This window comes from Manis javanica, chromosome 4, assembly GCF_040802235.1.
Source record: "Manis javanica isolate MJ-LG chromosome 4, MJ_LKY, whole genome shotgun sequence".
Lineage (NCBI taxonomy): Eukaryota > Metazoa > Chordata > Mammalia > Pholidota > Manidae > Manis > Manis javanica.
Window position 1 is genome coordinate 156,031,836 of NC_133159.1, and position 18,329 is coordinate 156,050,164.

The following is an 18,329-nucleotide window of genomic DNA, read 5'->3' on the forward strand; positions in this document are numbered from 1 at the left end:
TGAGCCTTAGAAACACATTTCATATTTTTTAAATGTCTAAAGTGTTTGCGAACATAAAATGTAAAAAACCAAAAATAAATTCTTACATATATTATGTATCTATACATGTGTATAAAGTATCTAAAATAAAACATGAGTATGAACAAAGGTAAAAGAAAAACTACATGCAAATAAATGCTTTAGCATTTAGTACATATGTGAATTTCATCTTTAAACACTGAGAATTTTTTTCTTACTGCCTGATCTGGGCCAACCACAATTCCAGTGGAGTTCAAACTAAATGGCAACTAACCTTACTGAGGGCTTACCATGGACTGGGTAGCTTCCTAAGCACATTGTATATACTGACCTCTTTTTTTTAAATTGAGATAGAATTCACATAACCCTTTATATAACATAACATTTGCCATTTTAAGTGTACAATGCAGTGTACACAAGGTTGTATAACCATCACCACTATCTTGTTCCAGAACATTTCCATCACCCAGAAAGGAACCTCCTATCCATTGACAGTCACTCCCTAATTCCCTCTCCCCCAGTCCCTGGCAAATGCTAATATACTTTCTGTTTCTAACAGTTTGCCTGTCTGGACATTTCATTTACATGAAATCAGGCAGTATGTGGCCTTTTGTGTTTGGTTTCTTTCCCTTGGCATGTTGCTACCAAGATTCATCCACGTGATGTGTATCAGGACTCTACTCTTTTTATTGCTGAACATTTCATTGTACAAATATACCACATTTTATTTATCTGTTTATCAGCTGATGGGCATTTGTGTGGTTTCCACTTGGTGGCTGCTATGAACATTTATGTGTTTGTGTGAACACGCTTTCAATTCTCTTACATATATACCTGAGTGGAATTGCTGGGTGATATGGTAACTCTACATTTAACTTTTTGAGGAACTGCCAGACTGTTTTCCACAGCAGCTGTACCATTTTACATTCCCATTAACAGGGGATGAAGGTTCCAGCTTCTCTACAAACTCACCAACACTTGTTATTTTCCTTGAAAAAACAACTGACTATCCTTGTCGGGTGAAGTGGTTGTATATTTTTTTGAGAAATGTCTATTCACATCCTTTGTCCATTGTTCAGTTGTCTTTTTTATTGCTGAGTTATAGGAATTTTTTATATATGTTGGATATTAAACCTTTATCTGATATATGACTTGCAAATATTTTATCCCATTCTGAGGGTTTTCCTTTCATTTTCTTGAGTGTCCCTTGATGCACAAAAGTTGTTAGTTTTGATGACATCTAGTTTATCTATTTTTCTTTGGTTGTTTTAACTGTGTATGCTAACTCCTTGAATGTTTACAACAATGACATGAGTAGGGAATACCATTAGCATCCCCATTTTACAGATGAAGAAATTGAGGCATAGAAAATTTAGGTGCCTTGCCTGAGATTAAGGAGCTACCAGGAGCAGAGCTGGGATCTAAATACCATTACTCACACTCCTGTACCCAAACTGGTGCACATGAGTAGGATCCTTAAATTGTTCTTGGACCCTCCAGATATTGTTCAAGATTAGGATTGCCTGCTTAACAGTGTTCTTAGCTCACTTCATTATTCACAAATTAATCTGAAGGGTCAGTGTGGGATAGTGACTGGGAGAAGGGGCATTGTCTAAATTATTTAAAGCAGCCTGCAGCAGCTGAGGCCCTGCCCACCTTGTCCCACAGCAGTGCTGCCAGGGCCCTCAGAAGGGGGTTCTGGCCTCTCATGGAGGTCTTAATCATAATAAGAAAGCTCAGCAAGTAAAGTGAAGCCTGTGTACGTTGGTCAGGTTCAAGGCAGCAGGAAGCCGCAGGCTGAGTCAGGATCAGCAGGAATGGAGGTAAGGAGGCCCAAGGTCTAGGGAAGGATGAGAGGCAGCAGGCACCATGAGAGACCTAATCCAGAGGTGGGGACAAAGGACAGGAACACTCTGGGAGTATGTTCCAGGCGTCAGGGGTCTGGGAGGCAGGTGGGGACAGTCCCTGAGTGCATAGGTCAGCCACTTGAAGAATGGGGCCGTTCCTGTCTGACCTGCTAGGGGAGAGCAAGGAGCAAGCGATGAGGAGTTACCTAGTCAGGGGCTCTTCCTTCCACTGTGGGTGCAGCAGCCTACAGGCTGTCGGTAGGCCCTGTGGTACACACCCTCCTGGCTACCTGGGAAGCGGCAAGCTCTACACTGGGGGTAAAATTTTTCAGAAGCTCAAGGCTACCTATTGACAAGTTTCAGCATCACAGAGAAATGACAGATCTCTCTTTGTCTTGTCAGGCACCAGGAATTCCTGTTCGCGACCTGCCTTCTTCAGGGATAGCACGCCCAAGCACTGTAAGTCACAAGGAAAACACTAATGGTAGTAACTAGCACATTTGTCAAATGCACATTTCGTGCCAGGAACTGTGCCCAGCTCTTTCCATCCATCCATCCATCCATTCATCCATCATTACCAACCTCATAACCTTGAGAAAGCCACAGGCCCTGCTTTCAGAGGTGAGGAAATGGGGACTTATAGTGTGAGTGGTTTCATTAAAGTCACCCACGTAGTAAGTGACACTGGCCCCCTCCCAGGGGCACTGCTGTTGATGCCAGGGTTCTTGTTTGCAGAGTCAAAGAATGAACTTAGCAAACAGTCAAGGTAGGAGAGCCAGGGAGACTTTTATTGAGAGATACAGCGAGAGGACAGACAGAGCTCCTGGCATGAGCCAGGAGGGCACAAGAGAGCCCCTAGTGGTGTGTTGTCTAGAGGTTTTATAGGCAGTTGAGGATATTTGGGAACAGGAAAAAAAGCTTAGGGGTGTAGACTTGTTAAGTGGTCCGTGAATATTTAGAATTAACTTAACATAAGGGATTTCCTGCCTTGATTTCTCTTTGGGATACTGGCATCTTGGTCTGGGAATATATCAAAAAGCCGCCTGCCCAGCTCCCAAGGTGGGCTGAGGTATTGTCTGTTTGCTAAAGAGTAAGTTAAGATTATCTTACTTCTTAAATTTTCTGAGTGTTAAAATGCAATCTTATCTTTAAGGTAGAATCCTTCCTACTTTTTACTATATTGTTTACAGCTGGGTCTGCATTCTAAATTAGTTGCCCAGTTTGCAAAATCACCTCATCAGATCTGAAAGAGGAAAGACAGCACATAGGCCTGGGCCTTCAGCATGCTAAAGTGAATCTTACACATGATTACAAATGATTAGCATAATAAAAACATGTGCTAGTCCTCTTTATCTGGGGAATATTAACTGATCTCACTGAAGAATGACTCTAGAGCTTAATGTTCAACACAGAGTTTTGGTAGGGGGTTTCCTTGCATGTAGTCACATTGCTCTGACTGCAAATATCCTGCCCTGCTTTTTCCAGAGGCCCTCACCCTATTTTGTCTAAACCCATGGTCCCTGTCTCACTGTGACAGTCACTCAGTCCCCCTCCCAGGAGCCAGACCACTGCCCTCACCCACCCCCTGCAATAATAAGCTTCTGATCAGACTGGATGTGAAATGGAGGCTGTGAACCAAGAGGAAGAGGCAGGGCTGACTGGCTTCGGCAGGCACAGAGGCCAAGGGCTGTGTCCTGCTCTCACTCACAACTTAGGGAACCCAGTGCAGGAGGCCATCGCAGACATTGGCTGGCCCAGTAGTTCTGAAACATGTCTGAACATCAGACTCACTGGGGAGCCTTTGAAAATAGATTCCTGCATACAGAGATTTGGATTCTGTAGATCTGAGGGGCTCCCAGGAATGTGCCTTTTATGGAGCTGCTGGTGGTTCTGATGCAGAGACAGGTTTTGAGAACCTGGGGCTCCTGCAACTTCTCCTCTAAGCAGTTGAGAAAACTAGATCTCAGATGAGGGAAGTGTCGTGCCCACGGTCATACAGGTAGGAAGTGGCAGAGCGGAGATTCACACCCAGGTGGGCCCAGCTACCAATCAGGCTGTGTGGCTGCATCTCCTGTGAGGAGAGAGCCAACTTGAAGGTTGACCATATTTCTGGAGCCTGGAACTGACAGAAAAAGTCACAAGGCAAAAAATAGGTTCAACATACAAATACTTGAAATTTATATAAAACTTTCCAAAAATCCATGAAGATAAAAGGGATAACATACTAGAAGCAATGCTTGCAGTAAATAGGACAAAGAGTGAGTATACTTATAACATCTACCTTATCTGTCCAGACAATTCATTCAACTCGATCAGGAAATCAAGGCTTTAATTGGCTAAGCAAAGAGCTTAAATATCCACAGGACAATAATTAGTAAACAAATGTTTAATGGGGGAATGTTTAATCTTGTTAAACTTTAAAATGTAAAACAACCATTTACACATTAGACTATTTTTTTAAACTATATTTCTATATATGTACACATATATAGGAATTTATAAAAAAGGATTTAGGATACACATGGGGGCAGAGCTATTTGATTGCTTAGTATCTGTTCTCTCCCCTCTTTTAAAAAATTAACCAAATCCTTTTCTTATGGGGGGTAGGGAGGATGCAGCAACCTGCTCAGCTTAAAAATTACACTTCCCAGCCTTCTTTGTGGGTAAGGGTGGCCAATTAGAATGAAGTTGATGTCACGGAGTAGTGAACTTTCAGAGAAGCTCTTTAGAGGGGGCTGATTCAGCTGGGAAAAACACACTTTGCCCAGCCTTTCTCCTTTTATTGCTTGGAATGCAGACATGATGGCTGGAACTCCAGTCATCATATCAGGCCATATAGAGAGACCTTAGAGATGGAAGTGAGAATACAGTTCATAAAGTTAGAAGCCTGGGTTCCTCATGATCAGTGACCATGGGTCCATCATGCCAGCCTGAAATGCTATGTCCAGACATAACATCTTCTGTATTTTATGTGGAAGAAAAATATACTTATTTGAGTTACTTGGTTTTCTGTAACATACAGTTGAACCTAAACTTAACTGATAGGTACATCAAACCTCTGTGGCAGTATAAAGGTGCACATTTTACTTGCTATGCATTTATTGCTTGCATTTATAACCATTACATTATACAATAAGAAGATATTCATGTGTTATTTATATAAGCCTCTGTTTTGGTGCCCCTGACAATTCAACTTGAGTGCTAGCCCCACCATTCCCTAGCTATGTGACCTTGGCCAGTCAATTCATTTATCTTAGCCTGTTTCTTTGTATGTAAAATGGGTATGATAACAATATAACTTATCTCACTGGGTTGTGTGGAGCTTAAATGAGCTAATGTAGATAAAATCCTTGGCCCCTTGCCTGGCTTACAGCTGTTACTGTACTACATTATGTTACCCATAGCATGAGTGGTGGCAAAAGCAATTAGAAAAACCTAGGACATGCTGTTGAGTAGAAGAATGAGTTGCAAAATTGGCATGAGTATGATCCCTTTCGTGAAAAACTATTTTTATTTCTACATCTATATGTATATCAATGCACAGGAGATGTCTGAAGAGATGGTTGTCCAAATGTTAGTAGTGGTAATTTCTGGGTAGTAGAATTTCTGCTTTCTTCTATATGGTTGAAAAGGAGTACTATTATTTTTTCAGCAGGAAAATAAAGAAACTCTTTGGAAAACAATGTAACAATTCACACCAAGAATCATTAAAGCATTCATGGCCTTTGACCCAGCTACCTCACTCTTGGGAATTGCTGGAGGAAATAATTCAAATGAAAGAAGAAGCTATAGGCTTAAAAACATGCACTGCAGCGTTATTCATAATAGAGGAAAATAGGTAACCAATTAAGTGACTTATATTAAGGTAGTAATTATTAAAATATTCACTCACTGGAACATTGTGCAACAATTAAAATGAGAAAGGTGATGATCATGTAACAACATGGAAAAATGCTTATGACAAAATGAGAAGCAAAAGGGGCAGAAAGCAAAATTAGATCGGGTACCTAGAGCACAGCTGTGCAAAAATCTTGCATGCATTTGGGTGAGGGCTGCTAGCAAACACAGGCAAATAAACAAGTTGAATCTGTTGGGGCCATTGACTGTGGGTGATCTTTATTCTTTCTCATTTAGAATTCCAACCTTTCTATGTTATGTAATAATAACAAAAAAAATTTTTTTTGCTTTAAAAATCCCCTGAGGGAAAAGGGGAAGTAGGAAGAGGAAGAGAGAAAGGAGAGGCTAGGATTCTCCCCAAAGAGATATGGGCAAGATAAAGTCGAGGCAATCTCAAACACTTGGGCAAATGGCTCCAGGTTGGTCTTTCACCTGGGTGGTCCCGGAGGTTACATCTCCTTTTTGCTCAGATTTGAAAATGATCAGCTAGACGAAATAGTTGTCCAGCTGATAATAAAGCTAGGGTTAAGAGTGATCTTCAGATTGAATCATTTGGAAAAATTGATCATGCTTGCTATTGATGAGACTGCAGAGAAATAAGCACTAGAGAGCTGGCAAGAGTGTGAGCTGGGCAGGCTTCCCGGAGGGCAGTATGCATTGTGTATCCAAACAGACAATGTGCATATCCTCAGAGTCAGTGATCCCACTTCCTGGGTTTTATTCTAAACCTAACGAAAGGATTAATACAATGCATAAAAATATTGACATAAGATGTTCGCCATGGAGTTTATAAAAATAAAAAATTAAACCTTCATTTTTACCATAAAGGAATCAGTAAACTAAATTTTGGCATAACCATGCAGTGGTACCCCAGAGTAGGGATACAAATTTGACATGCAAAGATGCCCACAACATATCAGGTATTAGTAGAAGGCTCCAAAGCAAGATGAGTATTGTCCCATTTTTGTAAGATTGTGTATCTAAATGTGTTCATTTGCATATAAGAATTTCTGCTAAGATAAACATCAGAATTTTAACATTAGCGAATCTTTGGGTGGTGGGATTACAAATTTTGTCATCAGTTTAGTCTCAATTATGCTACAGTAACAACCTGAATATCTACAAGGGAGAAGGCTAATTCTCACCCCTGCTCATGTCTGCTGTGGTCAGTGCTCCTCTCTCTGCCCACCTGCACCCTGGCCCAGGCTGACATTATCTGAACACTGCAGGTTTCTGTGGCAGAGGGAAAAGATGGAGCTCCACCCCACTGGCTCTTCAGGTCACTGCTGGGCAAGTCTGATGGCCCTTCCCAGCTTCAACAGGGCAGGGATATGTCAATTCCCACAGGCCCTCAGGGAAGGGCATTCTGTGGCGGCTGGGACACTTTTGAACTATACTACTACCCACCACACAAGTTATTTCATCCTGTCTTAGTTCGTTTGAGCTGCTATAACAAAAATACCATAGACTGGGTGGTTTAAACAACAAAATTTATTCTTCACAGTTCTGGAGGCTGGGAAGCTCAAGAACAAGATGCCAGCAAATTCAGTGTTTTGGTGAAGATCTGCTTTCTGGTTCTTAGTTGTCTTCTCTCGTGCTCTCACACTGTGGAGGGGTGAGGGAGTTCTCCTGAGGTCCCTTTTCCAAGAGCACTGATCCCGTTCATGAGGGCTCCATCCTCATGACCTCATCACCCCCCCGAAGGGCCCACCTCCTAATACCATCACCTTGGGGATAAGGTTTCCACATAGGAATTCTGGGGGGGATACAAACATTCAGTCTATGGCAATCTTATTATTGAAAGTCCTTTTCTTTGCAGTACACAGTTCTGTCCCAGGAAGTGGATGGTCTCATGGAAAATGGGACATGTGGGTTCCCATTGTCAGAGCACCTTAAGGAGGGAAAATACAGGCACTGAGTGCACGCTACCCAGCACCAGGCAGAAAGGATGGCTTCAAGCCTGAGGTAGAGGCCAGACAGAAGTCAGGGATTTGCCTAATTTAAGAGACAGCTTAATCAACCAGGATCTATAAGTATAAAATGACAATGTAACAGTAAGTTCTGGATGTCCAGAAGTGTTATGCCAGGTCTGCTACTTACTATATATATATAATGTGAGTCAAGAATCTCTTTGCTTCCATATGTAAAATGGAAATTAAAATAGCTGCCATGCCTACTTCACATTATAGCTGACCTTTAAAAAGGCCTGGTTAGAGGTGCTGATCCTGGGCACAAAAATCCACAAAAAACTTTTGACTCCCCTAAAGCTTAATGACTAATTGCCTACTATTGACCAGAAGCCTTACCAGTAACATAAACAGTCAATTAACACATATTTTGTAATGTTATATGTATTATATACTGTACTCTCACAATAAAGCAAGTTAGAAAAAAGAAAATGTTTTTCAAGTTGTGGCAAATCTTCAAAAAATTTTCCAGTGTATTTCTTGAAAGCAATCTGTATGTAAGCGGATCTGTGCAGTTCAAATCCGTGTTGTTCAAGGGTCAGCCGTAGTTGGTTGGGTGGGGTGGCTTAATTGGAGGGCTTTAAAATTGTGCTCTTGCACTAGGAAGGTTTGGCCCTTCAGACTGTAACCACACACTTACACATATTACTTCTCCCCAGCCCCTCCCATCACTCATCACCACAGTATCTGTGCATCCCTTCCATTTATGTTTGTGTCCTTTTCAGTAGGGCGGGTGAAAAGATGACAACCAAAGTCTCCATATGGAGGAGGAGGAGGAGGACCCCTCTGATGGACGAGCTGGGGAGGGCCCAGGATGCAGAGGGAAGGACCTCACTCCACTCTGTCATGTCTGGAAGCAGCCATGTCCCCCTTGTTCCTCCTGCCCCCCAGCCTATCAGGATGGAAGGTAGGAGATGACAGGGCTTCCCAAACTGGCCAGATCATTAGGAATGTTTAGGAAGCATTTAAAAACTAGATTCCTGGGCTCCACCTCCTGGAGATTCTGATTCACCTTGTAAGGGTGGGACCAGGCTGAGTCACAGGAGGTGATCTGTGCCACCCCTACCTGGCTCTGGCTCCTGTCCAGCTCCTCTGACAGGCCTTGTGAGGAGGCCCAGCAGAGAGGGCCCAGGCCTCTCAGGTGGTGCGAGCTCTGGCAGATGGGAGAAACCTGAGTAGGCCCAGGCTATCTGATGGTGCATCTGCCCTGGCCCTGTGCTGACTTCTTGAATATCAAGACCAGGGGAAGGCTCAGGAAGAGGCTCCTCCAGGCAGCACCGGCCACCCTGCACGCCACCCCAGGGCCAGAGGAGGTAGTAGGAAAAGGGTACTCCTCCTTTCTTGCCCCCAGCCTCTAAGAACCAAATACACCGTAGGCTTCTGCAACGTGCCTGCCCATCTTTACTGATAACCCTGTAATTTATCTCTTTACACATCTATCAACATGGCAGTTCCTCGAGGGCTGGGTCAGGTCTTACTCCTCTCTGTGGGCCTGGCGCAGTGCCTGGCACTTCACTAGTGCTTGCTGAATATTTCATGAATAAAGGGCAGGTAGTAACACTTACTGTGTTATCACAGGGTCAGAGAAGGACTGGTATTGACACCCACTAGGCACACAGCAAATGCACATGCTCACCTCTGATGGGTGGAGAAAATCCAAAGTCACCCAGCTGGAGGCTGAGCTTAGCATGCCCTGATTTGCAGCGGTACTAAATCCCTTTTGGCACCATGGTACCCTTTCATACTATAAGGAAAATGCCCCCTTCTCTCTCTCTATGAGAACAAGCACACACACGCACACACACGCACACACGCACACACATGCACACCACACACCACACACATACACACATACATACAGTTTTTAGGGTAAAAGTATCAGGCCTTCAAAAAAAAGGGAAAGCTGTTTTTTATGGATGAATGCAAGGTAATGAACGTAGATGGAATGAGAGTCAGAAATTACTATTTTGCAACTCCCAAACTAATCACTGACTTAAGCAAGGCTCATTGATGAATGCTAAAATCACTGGGCAAATGATTGTTAGGACCCAGGGCATGCATTTGGTCTCAAGGTTATCACCCTGCAGATAATCTATTAATTTCCAGGGAAATAATGAACCTGTACAATGGACAGACTGGACATCTACCACATTAACCATGTCATCAAAATCAGTATTATTCCAATAGTGGGCCAACCTGGCATTACATACCTTGAGCTACACAACATCTATACGTTTCCTTGCCAAAAATATTTAATCCAAACCCGATCATTAGGAAACAGTCACACCCAGAATGTGGGATATGCTGTAAGAAAAATGCCTTCACTCTGAAAAATTGAGTGTCATGAAAAATAAACAAAAGGAAGGAGGCTTTTAAAAAAGAGGCCAAAGAGGCATAATAGTCAAAAGTAAAGCATAAAATTTCATTGGAATCTGTGTCTTCCCCCAAGCCCCCAAAAAGCTTTAAGGTGTTTTAGAGACATCTGGAGAAATTTGAAAGTGGATTGCACATTACTGCATTAATGTAAATTTTCTTAGGTTGATGAAGGTGGTGTGGCTATATAGGAAAACATTCTTTTTCCTAAGAGATACAAGCTAAAATGCGTGCTGTCTGTGAGTTTCTTCAAATGGTACAGCAAAGAAAAAGAGAAGAGAAGAAAAGGAAAGAAAGAAATTAGCTAGCTAGCTGAAGATTAAGTAAAGGTGACCAGACTTAGCAACTGGTAACTCTATAGGGGTGAGCACAAAGTCTGGAAACATGGCTATTTTATTTTTTTACGGGTTGAAGACGTCCTTGATGACATTATGAATACTTCCTATTTCCAGACTTTATGGACACCCTGCAATGAAGGTTATATGGTTTACAGTGAACTATTCTTTCAACTTTTCTGTATGTTTAAAAATCTTTCAAAATGAAATGTAAGGAGTGGGGGAAGGAATTTCAGCTCTAGACCAAGCCTCTCATCCGCAAATCCAGATTCCATACTCCAGGGAAGGCTTCCAGACAAAGGAGGGGTCCACAGTCAAGGCTGATTCCACAGGGCTTATTAGACTGTTTAAATAAAACTGGGTGACCATTTCTGCAAGGAAAAGGCCAGAGGAAAATTACCAGGCTCTGGATCTTCCCTGAATTCTTCTCCCCACCCCCTTCTCTGCTTAGCTCCTTCCACCTTCACTCTCTCAAGGAAAAGGGGACTCACGAGGGTCTGTGAAGCTCTTACCACCCGACATATCCTGGTTGCCAAAAGAAAAGAGGCAAGGCTTGCTCTGATCTTTCCTGCTTTTCTCAGAGTCCAGCAGGCCACTGTGCTGGAAGCACAGTATACCTCAGTCCCTTTTATGTCCTGTCCTGTATCATAGGAGCCAGGAGCCTAAGACCTATATTTCTCAGATCTCTTGCAAGCTAGGATTTGCTTTAGGGTCTACAAATGAGAGGCACTCTCAAAAACCAATACTCCTTTTCTGGCAGTGGTGAGTGGACTTGATGCGAGTTCCCAGACCAGAAATGTCCTCCAACCCACCACACTGTAGCCATTCCCCTGGGGATGCCAGGGCTGGGCAATGACCAGAACTGAGACAGCAGCTGTCAGCAGAGTCATTGGCAGCTTTAGACCAGCACCTAAAGCCTACCTGGCATTGTCCTGGGAGACAGGGACATTTGGTCATCCTCCTGGCCCAGGGGAGGGGGATCTCTGCTGCCAGGCCTCTTGGAGTCGAGGCAGAAGAGTCAGCAACAGACAGTCTAGCACAGCCAGACCCTCCCAGGAACACCGAAGACCCCTGCAAAACCAAGAGGCCTGAATGTGACACCCTCATCTTACCAATTTCAATTGCCATCCTCTACCAGTGCCAAGCCCTAGCACCCACGGCCCCCTCCTTGTCAGTCTTTTTCACATCTCCCAGATCTGTGAATATGTAGTCAGGGCTCCCTGGGACCCCCACCCAGCCCCTAGCCCACCTGTGGTCCAGCAACAATAGGTCCTGCTCCAGCAGTGCCTTCACCTCCTCGTTGGCTCCAAATATGTCCCAAAGAGTCAGCTGGGGCTCAAACTGCTGCCAGTGCTGGGGAAATTGGGAGGGTCAGGGGTACAGGGACCATACGGTGGGGAGCTGATGGGGCTACTCTGGGTACATGCCTTGGGGTGGAGCGAGGGAAGGTCCAGTACAGAAAGGGATCTCAGCAACTGACTCCTGCACAACAGGACCAGGCCAATGGCCAGCAGGGAAGAGGCACCTTCACTCGGATTTCACATTCAGGCTGAAACCCAGCTCCCAGCCAAGCTAGGCGTCCCTCTGTTCCCCCTGTTTCTCTGCTGGTCAGGGTACGGCCAGCTCCAGCCAGGGCTGTGTGGCCGTGACTTCAAGCAGAGAGGCTCTGCATTTGACTGATTATTATCTGTTACACTTCCGGTCTGAGCCCTCAGCACTGCTTAAAAACACTGGAAAACCCTTAATCTAGCCTATTCCCTGATAGAGCTGAGAAATCCGAGGTTCACAGAGGTGAAAAGCTGTATGCCCAAGGCTGCAATAGAATGGGGATTAGAGCCCGGTGCCTGCAGCCCTGGTCTGGGTTCAAGTCCTGGCCTCCAGCTGCCAACTCCAGAGGATTGGGGGGGGCGGGAGAGGGAGAGAGAGAGTGTGTGTCTGTGTGTGTGTGTGTGTGTCTGTGTGTACAGGAAGTGAGGGAGAGTGATTGATTCTGCAAGGCTTGGGGGAGGAAGTGCAGTGCCAGAGCCCCCTGACCCTTCACCTGGTGAGTGATCCCCACATCTGTGCGTAGCCCCATGGCTAAAACTTCCTCCAGCCTGAAAGAAAAAACCAAAAGGTCTTGCAGAGGCATTCCATGCCTGTCCCATTCCTCCAACCCTCTGCTGGGATGTGTGGAGGGTGGGCTTTGTGAGGAACAAGCAGTGTGGGCGAGGTGGAGACAGGGCAAGGCAGGAAGCAAAGAGGTACACATGGAGGCATGTGTGGGGTGCAGGGGAGCCCTGGGAGAGGAGCCATAGCCCCCAGATGCTCACTGCTCTAGCTCGCCCAGGGGCACGCGCTTCCGGGTGCCGTGACCAAACAGCATCACCTCCTTCATCCAGTTGTCAGGCTCCAGCGTCTGGATCCGAGCCTCCCGGGTGTGGCCCCCGGCCCCCTGGGGTGTAAATCGCCCATGGGCCCCTGACAACATCAATAACCACCCCCACTTTAACAGCAGCTAACACTGTGCTTACAGATGTTAAATCAGTAGTTCTCAAAGTGTGGTCCGGGACCAACAGCATCTAATGTGCTAGAAATGTAAGTTCTTGAACTCTACTCTAGCCCCATCAGACCAGCAGTTCTGGGTATGGGGCCCATCAATCTAGGTTTAAACATGCCCTCCAGGTTATTCTAACACACGTTAAAGATTAAGAATCTCAGTGCCAGGCACTATACCAAGCACCTCAAAACACATACTCAACAGCTCTACAAAGTAGGTTATTATTTTTTACCACACTATACATATAAGGAAACAGAGGCTTGTAAAGGTTAATAAGTGGCCCAAGATCACACAGCCATGACATTCTCCTCCTGAGTCATCTCTTCTGTGGTTTACAAGGGACTCACCAGGCCCAACGCCAAGGTACTGACCACACTGCCAGTAAGTCCAATTGTGGGTACTGAGCGCCCCCTGTGGGAAGGGAGGGACACGTCAGTGCTGAGTGGAGGGCAGCCCATTTCTCTGTTTCTGCTCTGGTGAGAGTGCCTGGTTGGAATGTCCTACCATCTCAGGCCTCTGAGAGCAACCAGCAGAAACCCCTCTCCCCAAAGGGCCATAATTCCATAGTCACATCATAGCCTTCCCATTCCCCACCTTCAGTCATCAGCCCCAGGACTTACATTCCGGGCAAAGTTGGAGACCTCATACTGGCGGAAGCCAGCCTCCCGAAGAACTGCCCGTCCTTCTTGGTACATCTCAGCAGCGAGCTCAGGGGCAGGGGCAGGAAGGACTCCTTGCTGCACCCCAGTGAAGAGCGCAGTGCCCCGCTCGAGGGACAGCTGGTAGAGGGACATGTGGTCATCACAGTGGTGCAGCAGTTCCTGCAGCTGCCAGAGCCACGGCCCCACCTGCTGTGCTGGCAACCCCAGCATCAGGTCCACAGACACACGCCCAGGGAAGAGGTGCCGGGCCTCTGCCAGTGTCTGCAGAGCATCATTGGCTGAGTGTGTCCGCCCCAGCAAATGCAGCTCAGTATCATCCAGGGACTGAGGAAGAGAGGGTCGGGCGTAAGCACGCAGGCTAGCTCAGAGGGAGACAGGAACACCTGACCGAGTTTACTGTAGACACAGACAACAAGGGAAAACCTAGGACATGGCAAGGAGCTAGAAGGTGATGGTCAAGCCAGCATCAAAGGCTAACCATTCACTGAAGGGTCATGATATACTAAGCATTCTCATGCAATGTCTACTTTATTCTTATAGCCCTCCAATATTAGCTCTATTTTACAGATAAGAAAACTGAGATCCAGAGATGTTAAATCATTTGTCCAAGGTCATACAATGGCAAATCAGGCCTGGAATTTAGGATTGTCCAATGATGCCAAAGACAACCGTTTTTAAATTTTACTTTTTATTTTGAAATACTTCAAGCCTACAGAAAAAAACAGAAAGAAAAGCAAAACAAACACTTTCGTTTAGATTCACCACTTAACATTTTGCCACATTTGCTTCATCTCTCTCTAAATATACACATATATGATTATAACGTTGGGTTATTTGACAGTAAGTTATAGACCAGCACTGTCTAAAAGAACTTTCACTGACAATGAAAATGTTCTATATTTGCACTGTACCATACAGTAGGCACTAACCATGTGACTATTAAACTTTACATTAATTAAATGTAAATAATCACACTCCAAGAACTTACTAGCATGTGATCAGTGGCTACTTAATGGTCAGTGCAATTATAGAACATTTTAGAAGAATAAGGTTGCCAGTGGTCACGTTAGTGAGCATTGAAATGTGGTTATTTCAATGTAATTAACTTAAATATTGTATCCCATTATACCTTAATAATTGTCTATTTCCTAAGAACAAAGACATTCTCTCATATAACCACAGTCCAATTACAGAGTTCAGTAAATGTAACACAGACACAGAACCATTATCTAATACATAGTCATATGCAAAGTCAGCCAGTTGTCCCAATAATGTCTACTGTAGTAATTTCCTCTCTTTGCCCCACTCCAGGATCCAATCAGGGGTTACACATTGTATTCAGCTATCATTGTCTCTTGTCTCCATTCATCTAGATCCTCAGCCTTTGTCTTTCATGACACTGACATATTTGAAAAGTATAGGCCAATTATTTTAAGAATCTCTCTTAATGAATAAGTTCTAGAGAGCTGCTGTATAACACCATGCTTATAGTTAACAAAATACTGTACACTAAAAAATTTGTTAAGAGGGTAGACTGATGCCATGTTATCTGTTCTTACACAAAATAGACCTTTTAATTTAGATTTTCCTGATGGTTCCTCACAATTAGATTTAAGATATTGATTTGGGGTGAGAATATCTCATAAATGGTATGTCCCTTTCAGTATATCTCATCAGGAAAGCCCTGACCCAAACCCTATGGTAAGTGGGACATATATTTGAAGAGGGGTCAATACTGGATATAGAAATGCCAGGCGTCAATCTGAGAGGAATGTGTTTCTCCCTACCTAAAAACTTTCAATGATTTCCCTGTCACCACTATTCAAAGACCCAAACTCGCTAGCAAGGTGCTGAAGGCTTCTGGACCCTACCTTGCAGATTTGCTCCAGCTGCTCTAGTCATGAAGAATGACTAGCAGCTTCCCCAAAACATGCAAGACTCTTCTGTATCTTGTGTCTTTTACTCCCATGCCCTCTCCTGGGGTGAGTTCCTCCTTCTTGTTCAAACAAAACCTCCTCCAGGAAGTTTCCATGATTTCATCAGACTGAGATGCGCAATGATCTGACCAACTGTCTGCCTTTCTTGGATCTCCAAACAGGTAACATCTTTTTTGAATATCCACTGTGTGCCAGGCACTATGGTGGGTGCTTGGAATACTGTGATGAACGAAAAGGCATGTGTGACCCCTGACTCAAGGAGCTTGCAGTGGAGCACAGCAGCAATTAAGTTGTTACAAATGTGTCACCACACACTTTTCAGTGCCTACTGGGCCCTGGCACCCAAAAGAACTCAAAAATGTTTGTCTGATGAATGAATGTGACTAGAGAAGAGACAGCACTGAAGGTCTGGGTGCCCTGGGATGGGATGGGTGAAATGGGTTACCTGGATGCCAATGGATAACCTGTTGATTCCTGCTGCCCCAAAAGCTGCCAGCCTGGGGCCTGAGGCCGAAGTGGGGTTGGCCTCCAATGTGACTTCCGAGTCTGCAGGGAGATGGGCTGCCTGGGCCACTGCCTCCAGAACAGCAGCCACAGTGTGGGGACTGGCCAGACTGGGGGTGCCCCCACCAAAGAACACAGATTCCACCCTGGTGAAAAGGGACAGAGATGAGACCGGGGGGAACCTCCCGGATGCCTGCACCTGTCCCATACACTCTCCCAAATAATTCCCAAGACCCCACAAATAACACTAATTCACAGCCTCCAGAACCCACCGCCGCACCCCGCTGAGCCGCAGCAGAGTCTGAGCCTCAGTCACCAGACAGCTCCGCAGGGTAGCCTCCTCTACGCCGCGGGGGATGTACTTGTTGAAGTTGCAGTAACTGCAGCGTTTCTCGCAGTACGGCCACTGGGGGCAGGGGGTGTATGAGCGGGCCGACGGGTGACCCCGGGCGGCCCTGCCACTGCCAGCTTCAGTCCCAGACACCCCATTCCGAGGTCCGTCAACAGTCGCTACACCATCTAAGCCACAAACTATTCGCACTGGAAACATTATGCCCAAGTTCAGAAGAGAAATTACTTGGTCAGGGTCACCGAGGCTTCAGGTCTCCCTATCAAGACATTTCCTTGTCAGAGCACCGCGCCCACTCCCAGACCTCGTGTGGGGGTGGGGAGGATGGCAGGTGGGTTCCCAGCGTGACAGGCGGCCACGTGGCGCCCCCTCCCCACTTACGTGGACGTAAAGCGCCGCGCGCTGGCCACTGAACCCCTGAGTCGGCGGACTTGCCGCTCCCTCCGCGCGGTGGCGCCTCCGGGCCATCTTAGCGGCTGTACCCCAGCCACGCGCGCAGGTCCCGGCAAACCCCATAGCGGTCACAGCGGCGGGGAGCGGGCTGCGGCGCGGGGCCGAGCCCCGCGTTTGCGTCAGGCCTTGCGGGAAGGCGGGGCTGCCTCAGCGGAAGGAGGAGGGGCTGCGTGCCCGCGCCGCGGCCGACCACGCGACGGGAAGGGCCGGCCTCCGGTGTGCGGCGCCACCTGCTGGGCACCGATGAGCTCACCGCAGTCGCCAGTCTGTACCTTCCCTTGTTGGCCCGAAGGTATCCTGTCCGGGGCCGAGATCCCTGACCCATCCAGGGACTCTTAGTTTGATCAATCAGTTCCTTCATATTTTATGTGCCTGGCTCAGAGCTGGGCGCTGGAGACATTTGGATGCCTAAGACCAGGTCACAGTACAGGTGCGTAAGACAGGAGAGAGGCAAACCAACGAGATGACAGGCCACAGATACTAATTCAGCACCTGCTGGATACCAACCCAGCGTTCTCCCTGCTGTGAGGCTGGTCTGTTATAGGGCTGAGGAGTCCGGGGAAAGAGCGGGCACTTGGACTGGTTGTTGAAGGAAAAGAAAATCCCAGGGATATAGGGTTTGGCCAAGAGAGTAGGCTGTCATCTTCTGGATCACCCACTTGGGAGGCTGGTCAGATACGATGTATGTGGGAGAAGCCGTGTGCAGGTGAAGGGCTGGGAAAACAGGCAATCGACGAAGTCTGATGAAGTGGAAATATGGGCTTTGGAGTCAGATAGCTGGGTTCTAACTGCAGCTGTGTGGCCTCAGGCACGATTCGGAAACTGAGTTTCAGTTCACCATTTGTGAAATGGGAGGTAATGACTACTTGATAGAGTTTTTGGAAAGATTTCAAGATAAAAGGTATATGAAAGCACTTAGCATAGTGCCGGGCACTCAGAATATCCTAAATTCATGTTCATTTTCTAAAAAGTAAAGAGGAGGCTACTGCTAATGGGGCAGACACTGGGAGGTAAGGATTGCAAGCAGGAGAAGAGTTTCTGTCCCTGTGAACTGAAACCCTATGTGCCTTTTGGAATCTTTTTCTCTTGGTCAGGCTACAGCCTGCTTGATCTGCCCATCAGGGAAGCCCCCGATTCATCTATTAAAAGTAAATAAATAAAAATTGGATTGGTTGGGGGGATAGAGGAATAAGGGGTTGCAGGATGATAGCTAATGAGTATGGAGCTTCTTTTTAAGTGATGAAAATGTTTAAAGTTGACTTTGGTGATGGTTGCACATATCTGTGAATATACTAAAAACCATTGAATAGTACATTTTAAATGGGTGAATTGAATGGTATGTGAATAGATCTTAATAAAGCTGTTGTTTTTTTAAGAATACTTCCTGCTGGACTAATTTGACAACAATGTGAAAAAGAAATGAGTATAACCTAAAAAGAATTTGGGTT

The 18,329-nt window shown here is 45.7% G+C and overlaps 1 protein-coding gene across 7 annotated transcripts; it reads right to left on the reverse strand.

Moving 5' to 3' along the window:
• Positions 1–7,235: 7,235 nt before the first annotated feature.
• RSAD1 (radical S-adenosyl methionine domain containing 1) lies at positions 7,236–18,275 on the reverse strand. 7 transcript variants are annotated; one of them, XR_012130702.1, is made up of 10 exons: positions 16,352–18,275; positions 16,021–16,225; positions 13,597–13,962; positions 13,324–13,387; positions 12,750–12,897; positions 12,479–12,533; positions 11,687–11,790; positions 11,359–11,508; positions 7,490–7,653; positions 7,236–7,367 (listed from the first exon to the last, which is right to left on the reverse strand). XR_012130702.1 is itself a non-coding variant. In XM_036999038.2 (10 exons), exons 1-9 carry the CDS (start codon positions 16,942–16,944, stop codon positions 11,391–11,393), a joined length of 1,329 nt encoding a protein of 442 aa, XP_036854933.2. In that variant the 5' UTR covers positions 16,945–18,275; the 3' UTR covers positions 7,236–7,653; positions 11,359–11,390. The 7 variants fall into 7 exon arrangements, 5 of the variants coding, with proteins under 5 accessions (XP_036854933.2, XP_036854931.2, XP_017496869.3 ...); XM_036999038.2 differs by having other exon boundaries at positions 7,236–7,653; positions 16,352–16,485; positions 16,810–18,275; XM_036999036.2 differs by having other exon boundaries at positions 7,236–7,653; positions 16,352–16,687; positions 16,810–16,939.
• Between the last annotated feature and the right edge of the window lie 54 nt (positions 18,276–18,329).